Consider the following 21,012-nt stretch of genomic DNA (forward strand, 5'->3'; position numbering starts at 1 on the left):
GTTCAAGACATACGTCCTGAGCGTCAGTTGTGTTGCTTTCACAGATAAATCCTTTAATCATTAATCATTAACATGATTAAGCAAGCCCCCATTCTTCTATCCCTGGCTTCAGACTGACCGCAGCCCCCATTCCCCCGTGCCGCTCAGGGGGAGGAGGTGGAAGAGGGTGGGTGGGACGAAGTTGGCTTTGGTTTCTTTCCTTTGTTTCTCACTTCTCTGGCTTGTTACTAAGTAACAGCCAATAGATTTTACTAATTTCCATACTCTGAGTTTGTTTTGCCCTTCACAATAACTGTTGAGTGAACTCCCTGTTCTTGTCTCAACCCTTGAGCCCTTTTCATCGTATTTTCTCCCCCTTTTCCCTTTGAGGAGTGGGAGTGAGTGAGCGGTTGTGATGGAGCTCAGCTGCCCACCTGAGTAAAACCACCACAGAGGTGTGTCCCACAGTCACTCCATAGGCAAACAAGGGGTCTTGCAAAGTAACTCCTTCACAGGGAATGAGAACTTCCCCCTGCCCCCTTCTTTTGCTCCCTCCGTAGAGGTTTGCAGTCCAAGGCAGTCGCGTGCTGTTGCGGAGAGTGGATCGCGGCGGGCAGGTGATTTTCCGCATCGAGGCCGCTGGAGGCAGTCAAGGGAGCCGCAAGGACCCAGCAAGTTGACTCCACGCCTCAAGACTTCCTCCAACAAGAAGGAAAGAAGGGTAATGGTTGTAGGCGACTCCCTTTTGAAGGGAACAGAGGGCCCCATATGTCAGCTCGACCCTACCCGTAGGGAAGTCTGCAGCCTACCTGGGGCTCGGGTCAAGGACATTACCAGGAAACTTCCTGACCTCGTTAGCCCCCCTCCGATTATTACCCATTAGTGAGAATTCAGGGTGGCAGTGATGAAATTGCTGAGAGAAGCCTGGAGACTATCAAAAGGGACTTCAGGGGATTGGGGCAATTGCTGGATGGAGTGGGTGCGCAGGTGGTGTTTTCCTCTGCCTTCAGCCCTCCCTGAATTTGCCAGATGAGTGGCAGAAGATCTCTTTATATGGGGGAGCCCGGGTCTTCTTCCCAGGAGAACATCTTGCTCAGAGGATGCTGGTTTGAAGCCTACAAATCATTTCCCCTGCATTCAGAAATCTGGCCGCAGCATTAAAGCTCTCTGCCAGCCTCATGGACAGTGTGGTTGAGGTCCCCCGCTTGTCGTGGGCTATCCCTTTTGCAAGGGAACCATTTCCAGCCACAAGAGGCAAATGACACCTCTGTCTTTGTGTATTCTCCCTTTTTCCATCCCAAGCCCTTGTCCCTAGTTCACCCAGGAGTTTCCCTTGGTACTGTGTAACTCACGGGACACATCTGCAAGAGGGTTGGTCTGCTTCCCACAACGGAAATAATACATTTGATGTTCACAGGATGCTCCTGGTCAGTAAGAGAGACGAGCAGAAGGAATCAGAGGGAACAGTCACATGGGCATGGGAGAGGAGAAGCAAAGTCCGTAAGGGAGAAGGGAACAGACAAAGACCCACACTACGTGACATGGTTTATTAAATGCCAAGGCGGGCGACAGAACTTGGAATTAAAGGCAGGCTGTTATCTGCACAGAACCGCTGCGTTCTTGCCAGCGTGGTGGGGGCAATGGCTGCTTTTGCTCACGGCCTGGAAACTGCCCGAATTACGGGGCAGAAGGCAAGTGTTGGCAGTCATCTTCCATCTTGGTAGAACTATGGCTTGTTTTCTGGACTGGGACTTTGTCTGCTCCACCTTCATCTGATCAGTAATGATATCCAGCTGTGAAAACAGGGAAACACACAATAAGAAGAAAATGCACAAGGCAGGAACACCTTTTCACCTCCAATTACCAGTATTCCAGAAGTTAGTGAAGGAAATACCACAGGCTACACACAGAACATTGTGAGGGAACCTGCAAATGACTCTTGCTCATCAGTGTTAGACTCTAGTCCTCTGCAGCCCTCTTCATCCTCAAGTGTCCCTACTCTCTAAGCATTCAAACTGGGCATTCTTTGGAACACTACTCCTAAAATACAGCTTCCGCATTCACCTTGAAAACGTTGAAAAGGATCTGCCTTTGAAAAGGCAAACATCTTCTTGCTGCAACCTGGCCCTAACGCAGCCTTCAGTGCGGCATGTCTTTGTCTGGTGCCTGTTCTCCTATTACCATTTGTACGGTTATTTTGTCTATTCTCCCTTTCTTTCCCTTCACTCTTTCCCTTACGGCTTTGCAGAAGAAGAAGGGCACTCTGTATTTTGCACACCCCCCAATGACCAGAGGTCTTCAGCCCGCCCCCATACAGTTGTGTACTCTTCTGATGCTTAGCAGTTGTTTTAGCATAAAGAAGGTGTGTTTTGGAACCACAAAGGGATTCTAACTTGAGGCTCAGAAGCGTAAGCTTGCTCACAGATATGCTTTAAGAGGGGTTGAGAATAACATGTATGAATGCTGACCTTAGCCACGCAGGCTTCAGTGGTGCTTCTGGTGGAGCTGAGCTTTGACTTCAGCTAGTTTCTGACGAGTTCTGAAAAATTCAGAGAGATTGAATCAGCAGATTCAGAGATTCTGCTCTCTAGAAGGCCCATATTATTCAAGCATTCATGTTTGCAGACAGGACAATAGGACAGGCAATTTCGCTTCTCTGCCTTATATCGCAGAGAACGTTACAATGAGGAACACATTATCAGAGTGGCCAGAAGACCACATGTTAAGACGATGCCAACTTCAAAAATGCTTTTGTAATGCCACGACCAGTGATGGCACTGCGGGAACACTGAAGCATTATGAAGGCAGTTCTAAAAAAGAGGAAGGTTTGCAGAGGAGTCTTTTATCAATATGCCTTTTTAGGCATATTTACTGACATAATGCTGACCAGACAAAAAAAAGGGATGTTGGGAAGAAAATGTACAGGGAAAAAGCAGCATCTTACTCTCACTCCAAAAAACGTCCAGACATACCTTTTGAGGTCCTTTTGTAGGCATCTTCTGAGGTTTACTTCCTCCAGATAGTAGTACCTGTAATTTTCCAGTCTTTCCTGCATGGACTCATATGGAAAAGTATGATCTTGTGGTGTCTTTTCCCTAACATCCTCCTCTTCAGAGTCAGCATCTCTGCTTCTGTGCTTTGGGCTCTTTCCCAGCGAAGTGCAAGGAGGGGATCTTGTCAGTTCTTGCACGTCTGGAGAGGCTGCCTGTGTCTGAAGCAGATAATGAAATTTCCATCACCACAAAGAAGAAGAGAACCATCCCCCCATCAGTCACACATACCCAGTTTCAAGGGCCCAGCCTCACTCAGGGGAGGCCACTTGCCTCCTCACTACCACCAGCAGTGAAGGCAGAAGCCGGAAACTCCCACAGGTCAACCATTCATTTTAGTCTGGAGGAGAAAGTAAGCCTTTTCCAAAGGCTCCATACACAATTCACAGGGACTTCTGTGCCTGTGGAGAACAACGCCTCACAGAAAGAATGAGGGGCCAGACCCCAAATACAAACATCACCTGCGACTTCTGGTCCGAGCACTTGTTCCTTGTCAGGCTCTTTCTTATCTCTGTCTCATGCTGTTGCTTTTGCCTGTGACCCACCTTGTAAGTCTTCAGAAGAGCTTTGATGCATGCCACCTCTTCTTGCAGCTGGCCATTGCTCTTCTCCATTTTTTCCTGAGACCCACGCAGAGCAGACAGCTCTTCTTGCAGGTCGCAATTTTGTGCTTCTAGCTGCCTGCATTTTCCAGACTCCATCTCCAGCTGCTGCGAAAGTTCATTGAGCTGTGGAGAGCAATGCATAAAGGGGTAGGGCGTCAAGATGGTCTTTGTCACCTTCTGACTCGGTATTAAAAGCAAAGTAAAGGCAGGCTCGTCTTTTAAGAGAAGAACAGCTTTAAGATCTTTGCTGACAGGATTCCCCAAGTTTCCATCCTTCCTCGGTTCTTTTGCTAGGGACGCTCTTCCCCAAACTGCTCCTCTGCTCATGGGACATCAAACACACCTCTACCCAGACACCAGAAAGAATGCCTATTGTGTGTGGGGGGAAGCGCTGCAGTGCAGAACGGACTAGGCACGAGCAGCAAATACTCTTCCTGCCCTTACTCTGAAAGCTTTGGAAACAGTGCCTCAGGAGGCCACTTTGACAGAACTGCTGGAGGAAGGCATTTTCTCTCTAGGTCAAAGCTGATGTTTGGTTGCAAGGATACGGAGGATATAGCAGATGTCCCATTAAGTCCCAAAGGCCAGCTGCGATGCTGTCTTAGTCTTCTCCCCCAGAAATACACCTTTTCTATACCTTCTAAAAATACACTCGGGAGGTTCCTGCCTTTTATAAATAGATAGAAAACGAACAAACAAAAATCCCTCAAAACAAACACAAACAAAAAATAAAAACAAACAAAAACCCGGAAACTTAATCTTCATTTTACACTGCCTAAACACAATGCCATTCCCTGTCATTTAAGAGAACTCTTCTAATGGCAGTGAAGCCACGAGAATGCTACGAGCCTTTGGACTAAGAATGAGCCACCACAAGGGCACTTGACTCCTTCTACAATACCTTCTAAAGCACACGTGTGCCTTAGCAGCACCTCTCAGTAACCAGGGGAAATCTAGATCAAGGGTTCCATGCACCTGAACAAGACACCCACGGCAGCTCAAAAGCACTTCTTGGACCTCTACTTCAGGGTGCCCATGGCTAGGGAAAGACGGGTTGAGACAGCTGCTGGTGAGCGGTAAGTTACAAAAGCATCACTGGCTCAACTCCTAAGACAGGGCTCTGGAAGTGATCTTGGGCAAAGCCAACTTCAGACAGGTGGAGTTCCACCTGCCAGACCCGGAAAATGCTGTGGACCTATGCCATGGCCTGTGAAGCCACTGAGCCCGCCATCCTTGCTGTGACTCTCAGCTCGTCCTTCCTCCACAGAGCAGCCTGCCCTCAGTGTGCCCTTGCAGATACTGCTCTGCACGTTCATTTTGACCCACAATGACAACTGCTCTGCGTTCACCTGCTATGTATGACAACAGAAGGAGCATCAAGGAGAGAACAGACAACTCACAATACAAGAAGGACCATAGAAAAGAACAACAGAGGTATGGACATGAATAGACAAAAAAAGAAATCACAAAAGCGTGCAGAATCCAGAGCTCACCTTTACCTTTCGCATAGCCAGTTTCAAGGGCCCAGCCTCACTCAGGGGAGGCCACTTGCCTCCTCACTACCACCAGCAATGAAGGCAGAAGCCGGAAACTCCCACAGGTCAACCATTCATTTTAGTCTGGAGGACACCAGTTCTCAGCACTCTGTTCTTACTTCAGAGTCAGTGCTAAGACACTTCTGTCTCTGTAAGACAGTCCTCTGCTTGTAAGCCTTTTCCAAAGGCTCCATACACAATTCACAGGGACTTCTGTGCCTGTGGAGAACAACGCCTCACAGAAAGAATGAGGGGCCAGACCCCAAATACAAACATCACCTGCGACTTCTGGTCCGAGCACTTGTTCCTTGTCAGGCTCTTTCTTATCTCTGTCTCATGCTGTTGCTTTTGCCTGTGACCCACCTTGTAAGTCTTCAGAAGAGCTTTGATGCATGCCACCTCTTCTTGCAGCTGGCCATTGCTCTTCTCCATTTTTTCCTGAGACCCACGCAGAGCAGACAGCTCTTCTTGCAGGTCGCAATTTTGTGCTTCTAGCTGCCTGCATTTTCCAGACTCCATCTCCAGCTGCTGCGAAAGTTCATTGAGCTGTGGAGAGCAATGCATAAAGGGGTAGGGCGTCAAGATGGTCTTTGTCACCTTCTGACTCGGTATTAAAAGCAAAGTAAAGGCAGGCTCGTCTTTTAAGAGAAGAACAGCTTTAAGATCTTTGCTGACAGGATTCCCCAAGTTTCCATCCTTCCTCGGTTCTTTTGCTAGGGACGCTCTTCCCCAAACTGCTCCTCTGCTCATGGGACATCAAACACACCTCTACCCAGACACCAGAAAGAATGCCTATTGTGTGTGGGGGGAAGCGCTGCAGTGCAGAACGGACTAGGCACGAGCAACAAATACTCTTCCTGCCCTTACTCTGAAAGCTTTGGAAACAGTGCCTCAGGAGGCCACTTTGACAGAACTGCTGGAGGAACGCATTTTCTCTCTAGGTCAAAGCTGATGTTTGGTTGCAAGGATACGGAGGATATAGCAGATGTCCCATTAAGTCCCAAAGGCCAGCTGCGATGCTGTCTTACTCTTCTCCCCCAGAAATACACCTTTTCTATACCTTCTAAAAATACACTCGGGAGGTTCCTGCCTTTTATAAATAGATAGAAAACGAACAAACAAAAATCCCTCAAAACAAACACAAACAAAAAATAAAAACAAACAAAAACCCGGAAACTTAATCTTCATTTTACACTGCCTAAACACAATGCCATTCCCTGTCATTTAAGAGAACTCTTCTAATGGCAGTGAAGCCACGAGAATGCTACGAGCCTTTGGACTAAGAATGAGCCACCACAAGGGCACTTGACTCCTTCTGCAATACCTGCTATGTATGACAACAGAAGGAGCATCAAGTAGAGAACAGACATCTCACAATACAAGAAGGAGCATAGAAAAGAACAACAGAGGTATGGACATTAACAGACAAAAAAAGAAACCACAAAATCCTGCAGAATCCGGAGCTCACCTTTGCTGTTAATTTATCAGCTTCACTGGCCCCTTCAGAGCAGCTGCTCGTCATGTCTCTTGCAGTATTAATCATGAACTTTCTTTCTCTGGCCTCAGATTCTCTTAGTTTCTGCAGAGCTCCGTTCAGAAGCCTCCTTAACCTGTGCAGCAAATTAGTCAAGAAAACCTTGAGGTAGGAGGTGAAGGAACTACCAGCCTGTTTCACATTCTCAGACATAAACAGCATAGAGAAGGCTTGCTTCTTCTTTAACACGCTTGACAGACCAGGAGTTACTGAGAAAAACCAGCATTCCAGTGCCGCAGATCACTTGGAGGGTCCACCTTGCACCTGAACGGAGGAATAAATGGAGAAGGGACTTCCTGCCCTCCCAGGAGAATTGCAGGGCAACCTGCACTTGAAGTTCTTTTGGCAGCTCTGTAAAACCATAGGCACGTGTACAGAAGAGCCTTGTAAGACCTAGCGTGAGGCCTGAATTTGCTCACAGACAGTTACCCTCACCTATTTTTACATTCAGCCTCCATGAAGCTTGATTTCTACTCTATGGGATCTCTCTTTAAAGTGCTAACAAGCCATACCTGAGACATTCTCTCCGCAGTTCGCTGTTGCTTTTCATTTCCTGCTCGAGGCGCGCTTCGACTGGGCATTTCAACTCGACCAGCTTCTCTTCTGTTCTCTGACACTGATGCTTTCAAAACAGAAACGATACATGGTAGAACCAGCACAGGGACAGCATCTACGTGTGGTATGTGCAGATAGCCTAGGCAGAACTCGGTAGCAGTACTGGGGAAGCAGGAGTAGCAGGGCTTCCCCTTCCCTTGAATGTGCCCTGCCATAAAAGCAGGAGGGTTTCCCAGGGCTCCCCTGGTCTTTTCACCCACTACCTGCCCAGCAGGTATTCAAAGACTAAAATAGTCATTCACAGAAAGCATTCCCATACCTGCTGGTGTGGATGCCCGTCTGCGGTTGTCTGTGCTGACTGAAAGGCAGTTACCAAGTCCTCCGGGTGATTACGAGCCTACAGAAGCACAAAAAGAAGCGAAAAGTCATGCTGCGTGCAACTTTCCTGCCTCACACCTCTCTGCCGCTCTTCCCCTCCTGCCAGTCTCAGTAGAGTACAGGGCTCATGTTCACCTCCCTCCTCTCCAGGCAGACAAGAAGAATCATTTGCTTCAGAGGCCACAGATGAAAGCCCCTCCTTTACGCCAAGAGGAACTGCTTTATTAGCGACAGCGCGGCATGTCAGGTCGGGGCTGTGCAGCATTGTGCAAACTTGACTACCACCTCTCACGCAGGAGGAATATCTCAAGTGCAGCCTGAGATCTTCAATATCACCACTGGTCTAAAGCAGAAAATACCTAGACCAGTGCATTCCAGTGAACCCTTATTTTTTCTAGTGCTAAGAACTTCCTGGTGTTGTAGGACTTGCCGTAGTATCATGGGAAAACTCTCAAAACCAGAAAGCTGGGGAACAGACCGGCAGGATTTTCAGAGCAGCTTACAGTCAGCACAGCTGGTCAAGAACTCGGCTCCCCTAAGCTTGGCAGAAAAATCTCATCTTACTTTGTCCCCACAGAACTACTTAGCTAGGCGCAGGAGCTCACAGGGAAGAGGGAAGTTTATCACTGACTTACTGAGGCAGAGGCTTGCTGGTGTCTCTGAAGGGCTTCAATCAGTCTGCTTTGTTGCTGGATTGTGGCTTCCAATCTGTCACTTCCAGCTTTGAGTCTGAAAGAGAAATACAGGCCTTATTGGGGAACTCCACAAGAGCACACAGTTGGAAAGAACAGTGTGCAAGAACATAAGCTAAAGCAAAGGCTTCTTTCCAAATCCTGTATTAACTTTCTGTGATGTGACGAGGCAATTCCCTCGCGTTCACACAGTCCCAGAAAGCAGCGTCTCGCCCCTCTGTCTTACTACCCTGCCTACCCTTGCATGCGTTCTTCCAGCTTTTGGAGAGCTCCAGTTCCAAAGAATGGCTCCAGAAAGCCTTGCACTTTCTGGGAAGAAGCTGCTGCTTCTCTCTTCTTATCCTCCAGTACAGTCTCCAGGTATTTTACCCAGACCTCAGACTCAATACACGCTTGTTCCGATGCCTCCACCTGCAAAACCAAAGGAAGAATCAATCCATGGTGGTCAGCCTAGTCTTTAGGGAGGGAAATTGACTGCTTCCACTCTCAAACCCCCATGCATGTTACTTCACTGCATTTTGTACTAACCCCTCTCCTATAGCTCTGTAGATTTTCTACAGAATTTCCTGAACGCTGGCACAAAACTCAGCCTGCTTTGTCTGCGACTCTGGCACAGACACTGCCAATGCTGGTCCCAACACAGAGACATGAAAAAAAATTTACAACCGTTGTCAGAGCACACCCAAGTGGTGCCGCACCCTCTGTGTCTCAGAGCACACCCAAGTTTTGAGAAAGCGCAAACTGCTCTGGTCAAACCTACCCTCTGGAAGGTGCCTCCTAACGCACTGCTTTGTCCCTCCAGCTTGTGAAAAGCTCCCCAAAGGGCCCGTTGTGTTGGTCACCAGCAGAGAGGGGGAAGAAGGGAAGAGAAAGGACAACCACCCTTGGATTTATCCCTATAGTGCAGCCTTTCCATACCTTAGCTTTAACCATCTCCAATTCCTCTTGCAAGCGCTCTGCGTCTTTCTCAGTGTCACTGAGCTGGCTCTCAGTAGCTTCAGGTGGGGCTTCTGACACGGACAGACTTTCAGGAGCACCAGGAAGCTCAAGCTGCAGCTGTCTGTCTTGATCCTAAAGAAATGGTGTTCCGTGAGCATGACAAAGTCAGTGAGAACATGGGAATATGAGCTGTGCTTTTACTCATTAGGTTCTACAACTAGGTCAGTCTTCTGACTGAAACAAAGGATTGGAAGTGCACCACCACCAGGCACAGCTGGGGACCTCTCTCCATCTTTCTTAGCCTCAACTATCAGCAGCTCTTTGTGAGGGTTTCTGTTTCTTAAAACAGAGGGAAGGCTTAACGTTTTTTCTCTTCTTGGAACATAGCCTGAGAGACTGGGCAGGGGCTTTCTACCTACGCAAAAAGGCGGGCAGTGGAGAATGGAATCTGCAGAACTATTGTTGCCTCCAATGGCATTTCAGCAGTTGTAAAGCAGAAGCCAGACTTCGTTCTGCCAGAGCTTAAGCATGGCCTGGAATCTCCCTGCTGCTTCTGAGAACATGCTCGCGGCCAAGGAATGCACACTGAAAGCAGAGCTGCAAGCCCTCAATGCTATTCTCTGGTATCTCTTCGTTGTTGGCGTTAAAAATTGCCACATAAAGGTTACCAGAGCACTGGTGAAGTATGGTGAAAAGCAACAGTCCACTCCCGGCCAGCCCCTTTGAGAAGCTCAGAAGATTTTAAGCAGCAGGAATAATCTTTGCTGCTTCATTATGTAGAACATGCTTTCCCTAGACTGGAACTCTAACTGAAAGGCCAGCTGCAGCGAGACCCAGTTCTCCTAGCAGTTTCACCAACTCAGTGCAAACTGAACAGCTGGGCTGGAGCACAAGTAGTTCAAGGGCCCCAGTCACAAACAAGTGGCAGAGGCAGCAACAGAGGTAAGCGAGCCCAGAGGTAAACTTGCCCCAAAGTAAGCGAGCCAAATGGGAGCCCAGTGGGTCCTTCACAGAAAGTACCTTGCGATCCCAGGGCAATTCAGCCTCTTCCTCCTGCTCTGCTCCTACAGCTGGCAGGGCACCTACAAGGGATGGACGAAGCGAGACAGTGTGAGCATTCCTGGCACTCTGCTTTTCCCTGCCAGTCAAGCCCTGCCCCCAAATACGGGAAGCGGTCTGACATCAGGCCACATTAGTTGTCCTCATCAGCTCTTCCACACTTCAGGATCCTACCTTCTCCATCCAAAGCAAGTGTGGCCAGTGCAAAGTGCTCAGTCCTCGGAGAGCAGAATCTGCTGGGGACTGTTGTGTCTTGTGCAGCGCCAGCAGAAGCTTCTCCCCTCTTTTTACTGCCTGCGCATTCTGCCAGTTTCTTGCAAAGGCTACACGCAGAAAGAGAGAACATACAGGCAGTCAGATCCAAAACATCCTTGCCTAGTATCCTTGCTCTTGCCTAGGACAGCAACTGACTTGGAACCAGTTCAGAACTGTCTGTGTGCGGTGTCAGTCTCCCCATGATGGTGGACCTGCTACACCACCAGGGATCTCTTTGAGGGTTTATCTAAAGGGACACTGGTAAGATCCCCACTGAAAGAAAAGGTGCCTCTTTCCTGGTCAGTGGAGCGGAACTGGGCTTAGCAACACAAGCGGGATTTCTAAGAAAGCCTTGTGGGTGGAAGTTCTCCTCTACTTCCAAATCCTCTCTTGACTTGGGAAGGTGATTTATGAGAAGACATCACCGAGCCCAGCTTCAAGAAAGGTCTGAAGATATCGTTAAGCCTTTGTGCATCTATCACAAAGGGTGACAAATCAGCACGGACACTCTGACAACTCAGCCGCTCTAACAGTGACGTAACACTGAAAGAAAAAGTGCCTCTTTCCTTTTCAGTGGTGTGGAACTGGGTGTAGTAACACAAGCAGGATTTCTAATTTTCATTTCATTAAAACTTCTGCAGCTACCGCAGAGGGTGACAAATCAGCACAGACACTCTGACAACTCAGCCGCTCTAACAGCGACATACAAAACACTCACCCAACGTGTCCTGACTGGAGAGCATAATCCACAGCCGTGTAGCCAGCGATATCTTTGCAAGTAACGTTGGCACCGTAGGAAAGAAGTAGCTCTATTACATCCGTTTCCCCAGCAGAAGCGGCAAGCATAAGAGCAGTCCTAAAGCATCCAAAAGATGGTATGAAACATAGCAGCATTTGCAGGCTCTGTGTTGTTGTTATTCTAATCCCTGTTTCCTCCCCAAACAATTCCCTCCCCGATTCCTACAAGCACAGGGAAAGCAAAGCCACACACAGGGGAGTGCTGGAGGACTGAGGCTGGAAGACACCTCCAGACGCCTCCTGGCCAACCGCCTCCCCAGAGCAGACTCAGCCACGAGGCCAGAGCACGTTGCTCAAGGCTTCTTCCACTCTGCTCTTCAAAGCCTCCAAGGATGGAGGCTGCTCAAACCCCTGGTGCCACCTGCTCCCCTGATTAACCTTCCTCATGCTGAGAGGGTTTCTCCTAAGCAGCTGTGGGAAGGCCTCTTGTTTCACTTGGTGCCCATTGTCCCTTGGACAACACTGACTCTCCTTCTCCTGTTCATTCCAGTGACAATGCTAAGGAGAGCCACATGCACTTTGGAGCCATGCCTCACCTTCCAAAGAAACTTTGAGCACACACATTCGCTCCTTTTTGAAGAAGAAACTTTACCATCTCTTTATGATGGCTGGAGATGGCAAGAAGAAGCGGGGTATTTCCCTCCTGAAAGGATAAAGAATGCCCGTCAGAACAACCCAGACGAATTAAGTGCCTTTCCCAAAGAGCAGTGCTGCCCAGATTCAAAACTTACACAGTCCTTTGCTTCAAGGTGTGCACCATGCTCAACTAACATCTCTGCTAGAGACGTGTTAGGAGCTGCGGCAGCCAGGTGAAGGGCAGACTTGCCTCTGTAACCTTCCAGGTTTGGGTCGGCACGGGGCTCTAGCAGAATCGCCACGCATTCTTCATGCTGGCTCTCCACTGCCTGCAAACAACACAAAGAAAAGGAAGGACTTGTGCCGTGTTTCACTCTGTCACAGCTACAGCAGCTTCCCAGTGCTGGAAGATAAGAGCGTCTTCCGAGATGAGCTAGTGTATGCCTATTACGTGCCGATTACAACTTTCATGTTTCTCTACAGGTCGGTGTGAAGAATGCGGCAAGACACTTGTCATTGGAAGCACAATTGATAAAGCCCCACTTAGAGCAGAGTAACGTGTTCCACATACCATCATGAGTGGCGATCTGCCAGTGTTGTCACAAAGGTTCAGCAGGCACTTCTCTTGCACCAGGAATCGAACAACGTCTGCATGGCCGTTCGCACAAGCAAGGTGCAGCGGTGTCCTAAAACCAAAATAAATTAGCTTTCCACAGGCAGGCAATGCCCCAAATCACTTCTGGCTGTGGAACACGCGCAGGGCCACAAGTCTCCACTTGCCAATGCCAAGCAGAACGTAAGCTTTGGAGGCTGTGGAACTCCATGAAGAGTGCGAAGTCAGTGTAAGTCTCCAAGTTTTTCCACAATCACTCGAGCGGCAGAAGGGCGGTGAATGCCCTGACGCTGATCACCCACAGGACAGGAGAGAACTGCTAATGCCCGAGCGGCTGCTAAACAACCCCACAGGGAGAGGACAGGGCAGTGGCGGTCGGCAGCACACCCTTCAAGCAGCGCTCGAGCCGCCCCAGCAATTCCAAGCAAAGCTGGATTTTTCCCCTCTGCCAGCTGAGAGGGAAAAGCCCTCTCAGTGATCAGCTCTTGAAGGGAATGACGACACGGGCTCCAAGATAGTCGAGAAATGGAGACCCTTTATTGTCCCAATGCCAGATCTTACATAGTTTTTCTGAGCCCCTCCACACGCTGCACGTGGCTGGCAAACATAGTTACAGACTTCTGGTTGGTGCATTCCTTTTGATCACGCGTAGCCCTCTATAGGCCCGTCCGAGCCTAACAACTCCTCCTTAGTGGTTCCCACTTTCTCTTACTCTAGCCTGGTTACCACTCTATGCCTCTGAGTAACCTTCTTCTTAACCCGTCGCGCACTGCTGTATCAATCAGATCCAGTTTGTCACTGAACGGGTCACACCCATAAGCTCTGACCCAGGGTTCCAGAGGAGGCGGTGCCCTTGCTGCCGTGCTCCTGACTCTGCCCTGGGCTTCAGCCGTCTCTCTGCACGGGGCTGAAGGCTTTGCCAAGGGCTGGTAGGAGCATGTGCTCCCGACTATGTCCAGTGCCACTGACTTCAGGGCGAGAGGCTGCCTGGCCGGACAACGCCCAGCCTCAGCCCTCCATCGCCTCAGCTCTTGCTGACACCTGCTGCAGAAGGAGGGTTGGTGCCAGAGCCGCGTACGCAGCGGCACCAGGCTGAAGCTCGCACGCCACGGGAGAGCGATCCCACCCCAAGCCTTTAAGCGCACCCCCCAGCCCCTCACCGCTTTGCCTGGTCTCGACGGTTTTTGCCTCGTTTCTTCAGCCACCAGTGCCGCCTCAGCCGGGCCAGGTCGCCACGGGCGGCCGCGCGGTGCAGCCCGTGCAGGCCCTCCTCTGGCAGCTGGTGGGCATCGCTGTCTCTGGACAGGGAAGTGCTGCTGGGCATCGGATGCTCCTGGCCCCGGTGGAGGAGCCCCAGGAGCTGCAGCAAGGATGTGGGCACAAGCCCACCTGGGGCCACCAGAGCCCTGCGGGCCCTGCTTGGGTCCGACACGGACAGGCGCAGGGGCAGGGGAGCCGAGCCCCGAGCAGCGGCTGTGGCCTGGTGCTCCCAGGCAGGGCAGGGACGCACCGAGGCTCCCAGCCAGGGCAGCGCTGTTGCTCCCACAGCAGAGGCAACAGCACTGAGCACTCCTGCTGGCAGGGGTGCACATACACTGCGTCTCAGCGATGGTGGCACATTGTGTCACAATGGGCATCACCAGGGGCGTCACAAGTGTCCTCTTAAGTTGGAGGGCCACACCCCCCCACAGTCCAGCAGTGACTGCGGCACTTTCTGGCTCCTGCCTTAAGAGCTCTTTGTGCCTCAGTTGACGTTCTTCCGCAGCGTGGATGGGGATCTCGGGCCATGCGATGGGGCAGGGCTCCTCAGGAGGCATCGAGAACGTGCCTGGCTGGCAGGGGCACTGCATTACTTCCCTGTGGCCATGGTTGAGCTGGCACCTGCCCCAGTTGTACTGGGTCTGTCTGGGATGGAGTTAACATTCCCTGCGGCAGCCCATATAGTGTTGTTCTCTGCACTGGTACAGAATCATAGAATCATAGAATCATTAAGGCTGGAAGAGACCTTCAAGATCACTGGTCCAACCATCACCCTACTGTTCCCTACCTATCTTTACTATTCCTAGCCTAGCTTCTAGCTTCAATGGGTACTGTTTAATCCGTACCGGTCGGGCCCCTTCCTTAAGTTCAATTTTTACTGGCTGGGCTACTTTTGATTTTCCAGGCACGTCCGTTTCCCAAATCGTAGGCATTACTGCATTTTCTACCTCTTTTGGTATATGAGGAACAGCCTTCTCTTTAATCATTAATATTTGTCCCACTTTTGATTCCGGGATTCTCATAATCAATTCTCCATCTTCAAACGTTATGGTAGCGTTTAGTTTAGTTAACAAATCCCGTCCCAAAAGAGGAATAGGGCATTCTGGTACATGTAAAAATTCATGCGTAATTTCTTTACCTCCAAACCGTAAATCAAGGGGTTGTAAGAACGGCCGTATTTCCTCCTTCCCGGTGGCACCTACAATAGTAGTTTTCCTTTCCCCTATCTTACCACTTAATCTATTGAGTACTGAATATGTGGCCCCTGTATCAATTAAAAATTTTATTTCCTTATTTCCTATTTGAATTTTTACTAAGGGCTCTTTAGTTTCTGCTACCGGATCTCCTAGTCAGCTACTATATTCCCCTAGAACCATCGCCTTGGCTGCTTCTTGGTTTCGGAACGAATTTCCCCCACCAACGATCATCTGTCCACGGAGAGGGCACTCGTTTTTCCAATGACCCTCCCCCTTACAATGGGCACATTGGTTAAGACCCAGCCGGTTTCCCCCTGAGCTTGGGTAGCCTCTCCCTGTTCCTCTACCTCGACCATTAATATTTCCTCTTCCCCTGCCCCTTAATCCTGCATGTTTTCTCCCTTGAATTACTGCTAATAAGTTCTGTTGTTGCCTTTTTGTCGTTTCCTTTTCTCTGTTATTATACACTTTCCAGGCTATTTCCAACAGCCTATCCAAATTTCTCAAGTCTGCACCTTCCAACTTTTGCAATTTCTTCCTAATATCCTCTTGGGCTTGTCCCAGGAAAATGAGTGCCAATTGAGCTTTAGCTTGCTCAGTCTCTACGTCTAAATCTGTATATTTCTTAGCAGTTTCTTTCAATCTCTCTAAAAAGGCGGAAGGTGATTCCGCTTTTTCTTGCCTGACATTATACAATTTTGACCAATTTATGGTCCGGGGCATGGCATTCTGTACCCCGACTTGCACCCAATCTTGATATCTCTTCAGCCTCCTTATTCCATCCCCTGTGTTATAATCCCATTGGGGATCCTCAGTGGGGAAGTTTTGATCTAGATTCCCAAGCACTAATCCATTTCGTATATCTTCTCGGGCTCTCTCTCTGGCTGCCCGCAATACCATGTCTTTTTCTGTCGAGTCCATCAAAGTATCCAGGATCACCTGGAGATCATCCCAATCGGGATTTTGGGTTTTAATTATCATTTTCATTACCCTGGCTACTTTATCTGGGTTTTCCCTGTAGGTGCCGGCTGCTTGTTTCCATATCATTAAGTCCCCAGCTGAAAAAGGCACCTTAACATATACCGGTCCTTCTGTCCCCACTCCTTGCCTGAGGGGAGCGATTATTTTCCCTCTCTGTTCATTTATAGTTTCTCCTGCCCTTCGCTGTTGCCGGGTCCTATGTGACACAGGGGAGACTAAAGTCGGGGATTCTCCATCACTACTGCTATCTTCCTTTTCTCTTTTCCCTCCCTGTCCTGGCTCTTCCGGCGGAGCCGACGGCGCAACTTCCAAATCAATATTTCCATTATTCATTTCCCCATAATACTTATTATTCTCTATTGCCTGATGCTGTATACAGCGTCCCTCCTTAGTACATGCACAACAACGTTCCTCAGTTGAAACTTCAAGCACCATTATTCCACAAGCATGCTGCCATTCAGGCTTTCGGCGCAAATAAAAGAATAATTCCACATACGGCAGTTCATCATATTTTCCTTCCCGCTTGCAAAATAGCATTAATTGTAAAATTGTATTATATTGCAATGTTCCATTCTCAGGCCAAGTTTCTTGGTCCTCTAGTTTATACTGTGGCCACCAAATATTACAATAATCAATCAGCTTTCCTTTCCGCATTTCTTGACCAAAACCTCCCTCTTTCCAATGTGCTAGCAAACACCCCAGTGAGGATGTTCGCGGGATAGGTACATCTTTTCCCAGAATTCCTTTAATCTTTTTCATTTTGAGCTTATGATACAAACCCAGAAGCTGCCGGAGCAGCAGCACACTCCCCCAGAAGCTGCCGGAGCAGCAGCACGCTCTCCCAGAAGCTGCCGGAGCAGCAGCGTGCTTACCACATACCAATAATACCAGGTGCTGACCCTTCAGCACAAACCAATACAATTACCAATACCAAACCACCAATGCCGAACCTGCAGAGCTTTTGCTCTGTCTAACGGACGGCGCCTAGGCTTACCCCGGGAGCTCCCTGCCCAACCGAGCGTGGCTTTCGCCGCGTCTCACCGGCAGGCTTTCCCAACCAAATCGGTACCGAATACCCAAAGTCGAAAGCACCTTTGCTTACTGTTCCAGTGGTACGTCGTGAGCAGCGGAGGTCGGTCGCGGTCGACTGCTCCCCGAGAATCCCTCGGTGCCGGCTGGAGCGAAACCGAGACACGATCCGCCTCAGCAGTGCCCACGCCGTCCCACCTGGGTCGCCAAAATGTTAGCGTAGCAACCACATAACCACCAAGTGATTATATGAAGGTGCTTTATTCAGCGCTGGAAGCCGGGGCAGGTGCCCAAATCTGGCTTCAAGTCCCGTTACATCCCAGCCGTTATTTATACATTCAACATTACGTAAGGTATACATATTCATTACAGGTTGCAACATCAGCCTCGCATTCCATTCTAATTAGCTCTCCTCCCATTTGCACATGCGTGGTGCTCTCTGGTGGTCGTCCGGGTGGTCGTCCAGACGAAGTAAGGAGTCTTCCTCTCTGCTAAACTTTTCACCTTTCTCACTCGACGCATGCTCCCTCCGCTCCTTGGTTCTGCTTCAACTCATTTCAGCATTTCCAGGCCCTTATCCAAGGTCAGGTTGTACCTGTTCCCTCCCAGGGTTCCCCTTCAAAGATTCATTTGACTGTTCAGTATACTCCCTAAGTTTCCCAGTATACATAGATTAATTGATAATATAAGTACATTTGGCAATGCTTAATTATACTTTATGACCCATCACCTAAGAGACATTAATAAAATATCCATTCGATTCTCCCCAACACTAACACTACTACCAATATCACTCACTAACCCACGTCCCTAAGCGCCAGGTCCAACCTTTCCTTGAACACCTCCAGGGACGGTGACGCCACCACCTCCCTGGGCAACCAGCTCCAATGTCTGACTGCTCTTTCTGAGAAGAAATGTCTCCTCATTTATAACCTTATCCTCCCCTGGTGCAACTTGAGGCCATTCCCTCCAATCCTGTCACTAGTTACCTGAGAGAAGAGGTGGACCCCCAGCTCCCCACACCTTCCTTTCAGGTAGTTGTAGACAGCAATAAGGTCTCCCCTGAGGTCTCTCCAGCTTTACAGCCCTTTTCTGGACACGTTCCAGGGCCTTGATGTCCTTCTTGCACTGAGGAGCCCAAAGCTGAACACAGTACTCAAGGTGCAGCCTCACCAGAGCAGAGTACAGGGGAAAAATCACCTCCCTGGTGCTGCTGGCTACACTTTTCCTGATACAAGCCAGGATGCCGTTGGCCTTCTTGGACACCTGGGCACACTGCTGGCTCACGTTCAGGCGAGCATCGACCAACACCCCCAGATCCTTTTCCTCTGCACAGCTCTTGAGCCACTCTCCCCCAAGCCTGTAGCAAGAGTCTTTTTGTAGCAAGAGTCACTGATGAGCAAGAGTCATTTGCAGGTTCCCTTTAGATGTTCTGTGTGTAGCCTGTGGTATTTCCTTCACTAACTTCTGAAATGCTTGTAGTTGGAGGTGAAAACGTGTTCCTTCCTTAAGCATTCCCCTCTTATTGTGCGTTTCCCTATTTTCACAGCTGAACATTATTACTGATCAGATGAAGGTGGAGCAGACGAAGTCCCAGTCCAGAAAACAAGCCATAGTTCTACCAAGATGGCAGTAGACTGCGAGCACTTGCCTTCTGCCCTGTAATTCGGGCAGTTTCCAGGCAGTGAGCAAGAGCAGTCATTGGCCCCGCCATGCTGGCATGAATGCGGCGGTTCTGTGCAGATAACAGCCTGCCTTTAATTCCAAGTTCTGTCACCCTCCTTGGTATTTAACAAACCATGTCATGTAGTGCAGGTCTTTGTCTTCTTCTCCCTTCCGGGCTTTGCTTCTCCCCTCGGGGCTTTGCTTCTCCCCTCCCCTACTCATTTGACCGTTCCCTCTAATTCCCGCCGCTGGCAGGGGCACAGCATTACTTCCGCATGGCTGTGGTTGATCTGGCAGCTGTCCTAGCTCACCCCGACACTCTCCCGGGCACAGGGCAGCACCGTACCCACATCCAGGGACAGGTCCCCCCTGACGTCCAGCTCCTGCGGGGCCATTCTTCACTTGTGCTGCCACAGTGCTGTCGCTGGGTTGGTGACAGCGGCTGAAGGTGTCCCCGTGCTCCAGACCGTCTGGGTGCAGAGGGCCCTCCCCGAATTTGCCAGAGGAATGGCAGAAGATCTCTTCCTATAGGAGTATTGGGTTTACATAGCAAGGTTTTATCTGCAGGGCGCTGCAGGGGTAGCCTCTGTGAGAAGAGTCCAGAAGATGCCCATGTTAGATAAGGGCCAGATTCCGCTGGCTCCAAAGGGACCTGATGCTGGCCAGAGATGAGCCAAAAATTGCTGTTTGTGCATCTGTGAAAGCATATTTAAGAAAGGGAAGACAAACAAACAAACAAAACTGTGGAACAACATCAGCTGGGAGAGGGAGGAGTGAGAACCAGCCCTGCAGACACCAAGCTCAGTGCAGAAAGAGGGCAGGAGGTGCTGCAGGTGCCAGAGCTGAAGTTCCCCTGCGGCCTGTGGAGAGAGGCCCCCGATGGAGCAGGCTGTTCCCCTGCAGCCCATGGGTCCCACACGGAGCAGATCTCCACGCTGCAGCCCGTGGAGGAGCCCCCGGTGGAGCAGGTGGATGTGGCCTGGAGGAGGCTGCGGCCCATGGAGAGCCCCCGCAGGAGCAGGCCCCGGGCCGGAGCTGCAGCCCGTGGAGAGGAGCCCACGCAGGAGCAGGGGGTCTGGGGGGAGCTGCCGCCCGTGGGGGACCCGTGCTGGAGCAGTTTGCTCCTGGGGGATGGACCCCATGGTACAGAGCCATGTGGGAGCAGTTCTTGAAGAGTTGCTGCCTGTGGGCAGCAGTCCTGCTCAGTTCTGGAAGGATGGCATCTCATGGGAGGGACCCCACGTGGAGCTGGGGCAGAGAGTGACCGTGAAGGAGCGGTGGAGACAAAGCATCAGGGACTTGGTTCATGGAAGAAGACTATAACTCAACACAAATAAGTTATAAAGTAGGTATGTGGTTTATCTTGGCGCCGGTCACATGCGGGATAGCCCCCAAAGGCACGTGCACCTTAACGCGGCAACTTGCTTTGGTTATATGCAGTAAAAAGTTACATATGCATGAAGTTTCCCAATACGCTTATGCGTATGCCTAACCTATCCCCGCTTTGTATTAAAATTAGCTCCAAGAAGTCATTTCCATAAACTCCTCCCATCTGCGCCTGCGCAGTGCCTTCTGGTGGTGGTCGTCGGGGGGTCGTGGGGATGAAGTCCGATAACTCCTCTTCATCACCACTAGTTGACCCCGTGCCTTTGTACAGACTCAGCTGCTCCTTGGCTCTTGTCCAAACCACAAGGTCGGTCTCAGCTGGTTTTTGAGACAGGTTCCCCATTTTTGTCAGGAAACATCTTCTGTGAGGGGCCCCAAGACTCCTTGTTTCGATTAATTTGCACAGCAGTAAGCAAAGACACGCAGCAATATCTATTTTAAAGCAATTAAGCAAGCCCCCTTTCTTTCATTCCTGGCTTTAATAATTACAATTGTTTTATTTAGAAATCATTAATACGATCAAGCAAGCCCCCGATCTTCTATCCCTGGCTTCAGTCCCCCCTTTCTAGAAGATTAGTAAATTCTTTTACTCGCAGCAAAGATTCCCAACTTGGTACTGATCACTTAATGCCATACCATGGACGTGCAACAAAGAAGTCAGCATGGCTATGCGGTATAACATTCTCCAGTTCCAGAGTAGTATAATTACATACAATACAAGACTCATACCAACTAAGGTCAATATGACTATGATCGGGTGACACAATGTATTGAGAATGCCATTTGCCGTTGGTGACCACCCGAAGATTGTGTCTCACCAGTGATGACCAGCACCTTGTTTATATTGTATTGTTAGACTTGATCAACTGGTGGGATACCACTGGTGCCAAATATAAAAATCACACCCGACAATTCTAACAAAGTTAC

At 49.7% G+C, this 21,012-nt stretch overlaps 1 protein-coding gene across 5 annotated transcripts in view; it reads right to left on the reverse strand.

Annotated features, from left to right (window-relative positions):
• Window positions 1-712: 712 nt before the first annotated feature.
• Window positions 713-21,012, reverse strand: part of LOC310881968 (uncharacterized protein) — a 25,312-nt gene continuing 5,012 nt past the window's right edge. The window contains exons 2-11 of one of the 5 annotated variants that reach the window (XR_014572733.1): window positions 10,501-12,641; window positions 10,288-10,349; window positions 9,247-9,399; window positions 8,567-8,739; window positions 8,272-8,365; window positions 7,578-7,655; window positions 7,216-7,325; window positions 2,952-6,779; window positions 2,448-2,518; window positions 714-1,772 (exon numbers count right to left, since the gene is read on the reverse strand). Coding sequence is in view for 1 of the 5 variants with exons in the window: in XM_083799974.1 (XP_083656100.1) it covers window positions 6,521-6,779; window positions 7,216-7,325; window positions 7,578-7,655; window positions 8,272-8,365; window positions 8,567-8,739; window positions 9,247-9,399; window positions 10,288-10,349; window positions 10,501-10,672 (1,101 nt within the window). In the remaining 4 variants the exon portion in view is untranslated. Of the gene's footprint in view, window positions 6,780-7,215; window positions 7,326-7,577; window positions 7,656-8,271; window positions 8,366-8,566; window positions 8,740-9,246; window positions 9,400-10,287; window positions 10,350-10,500; window positions 12,642-21,012 lie in introns of all 5 variants that reach the window. The other 4 variants (XR_014572731.1, XR_014572732.1, XR_014572734.1 and 1 more) reach the window with 4 other exon arrangements.

This window comes from Anser anser (assembly GCF_964211835.1).
Source record: "Anser anser genome assembly, chromosome: 1".
Lineage (NCBI taxonomy): Eukaryota > Metazoa > Chordata > Aves > Anseriformes > Anatidae > Anser > Anser anser.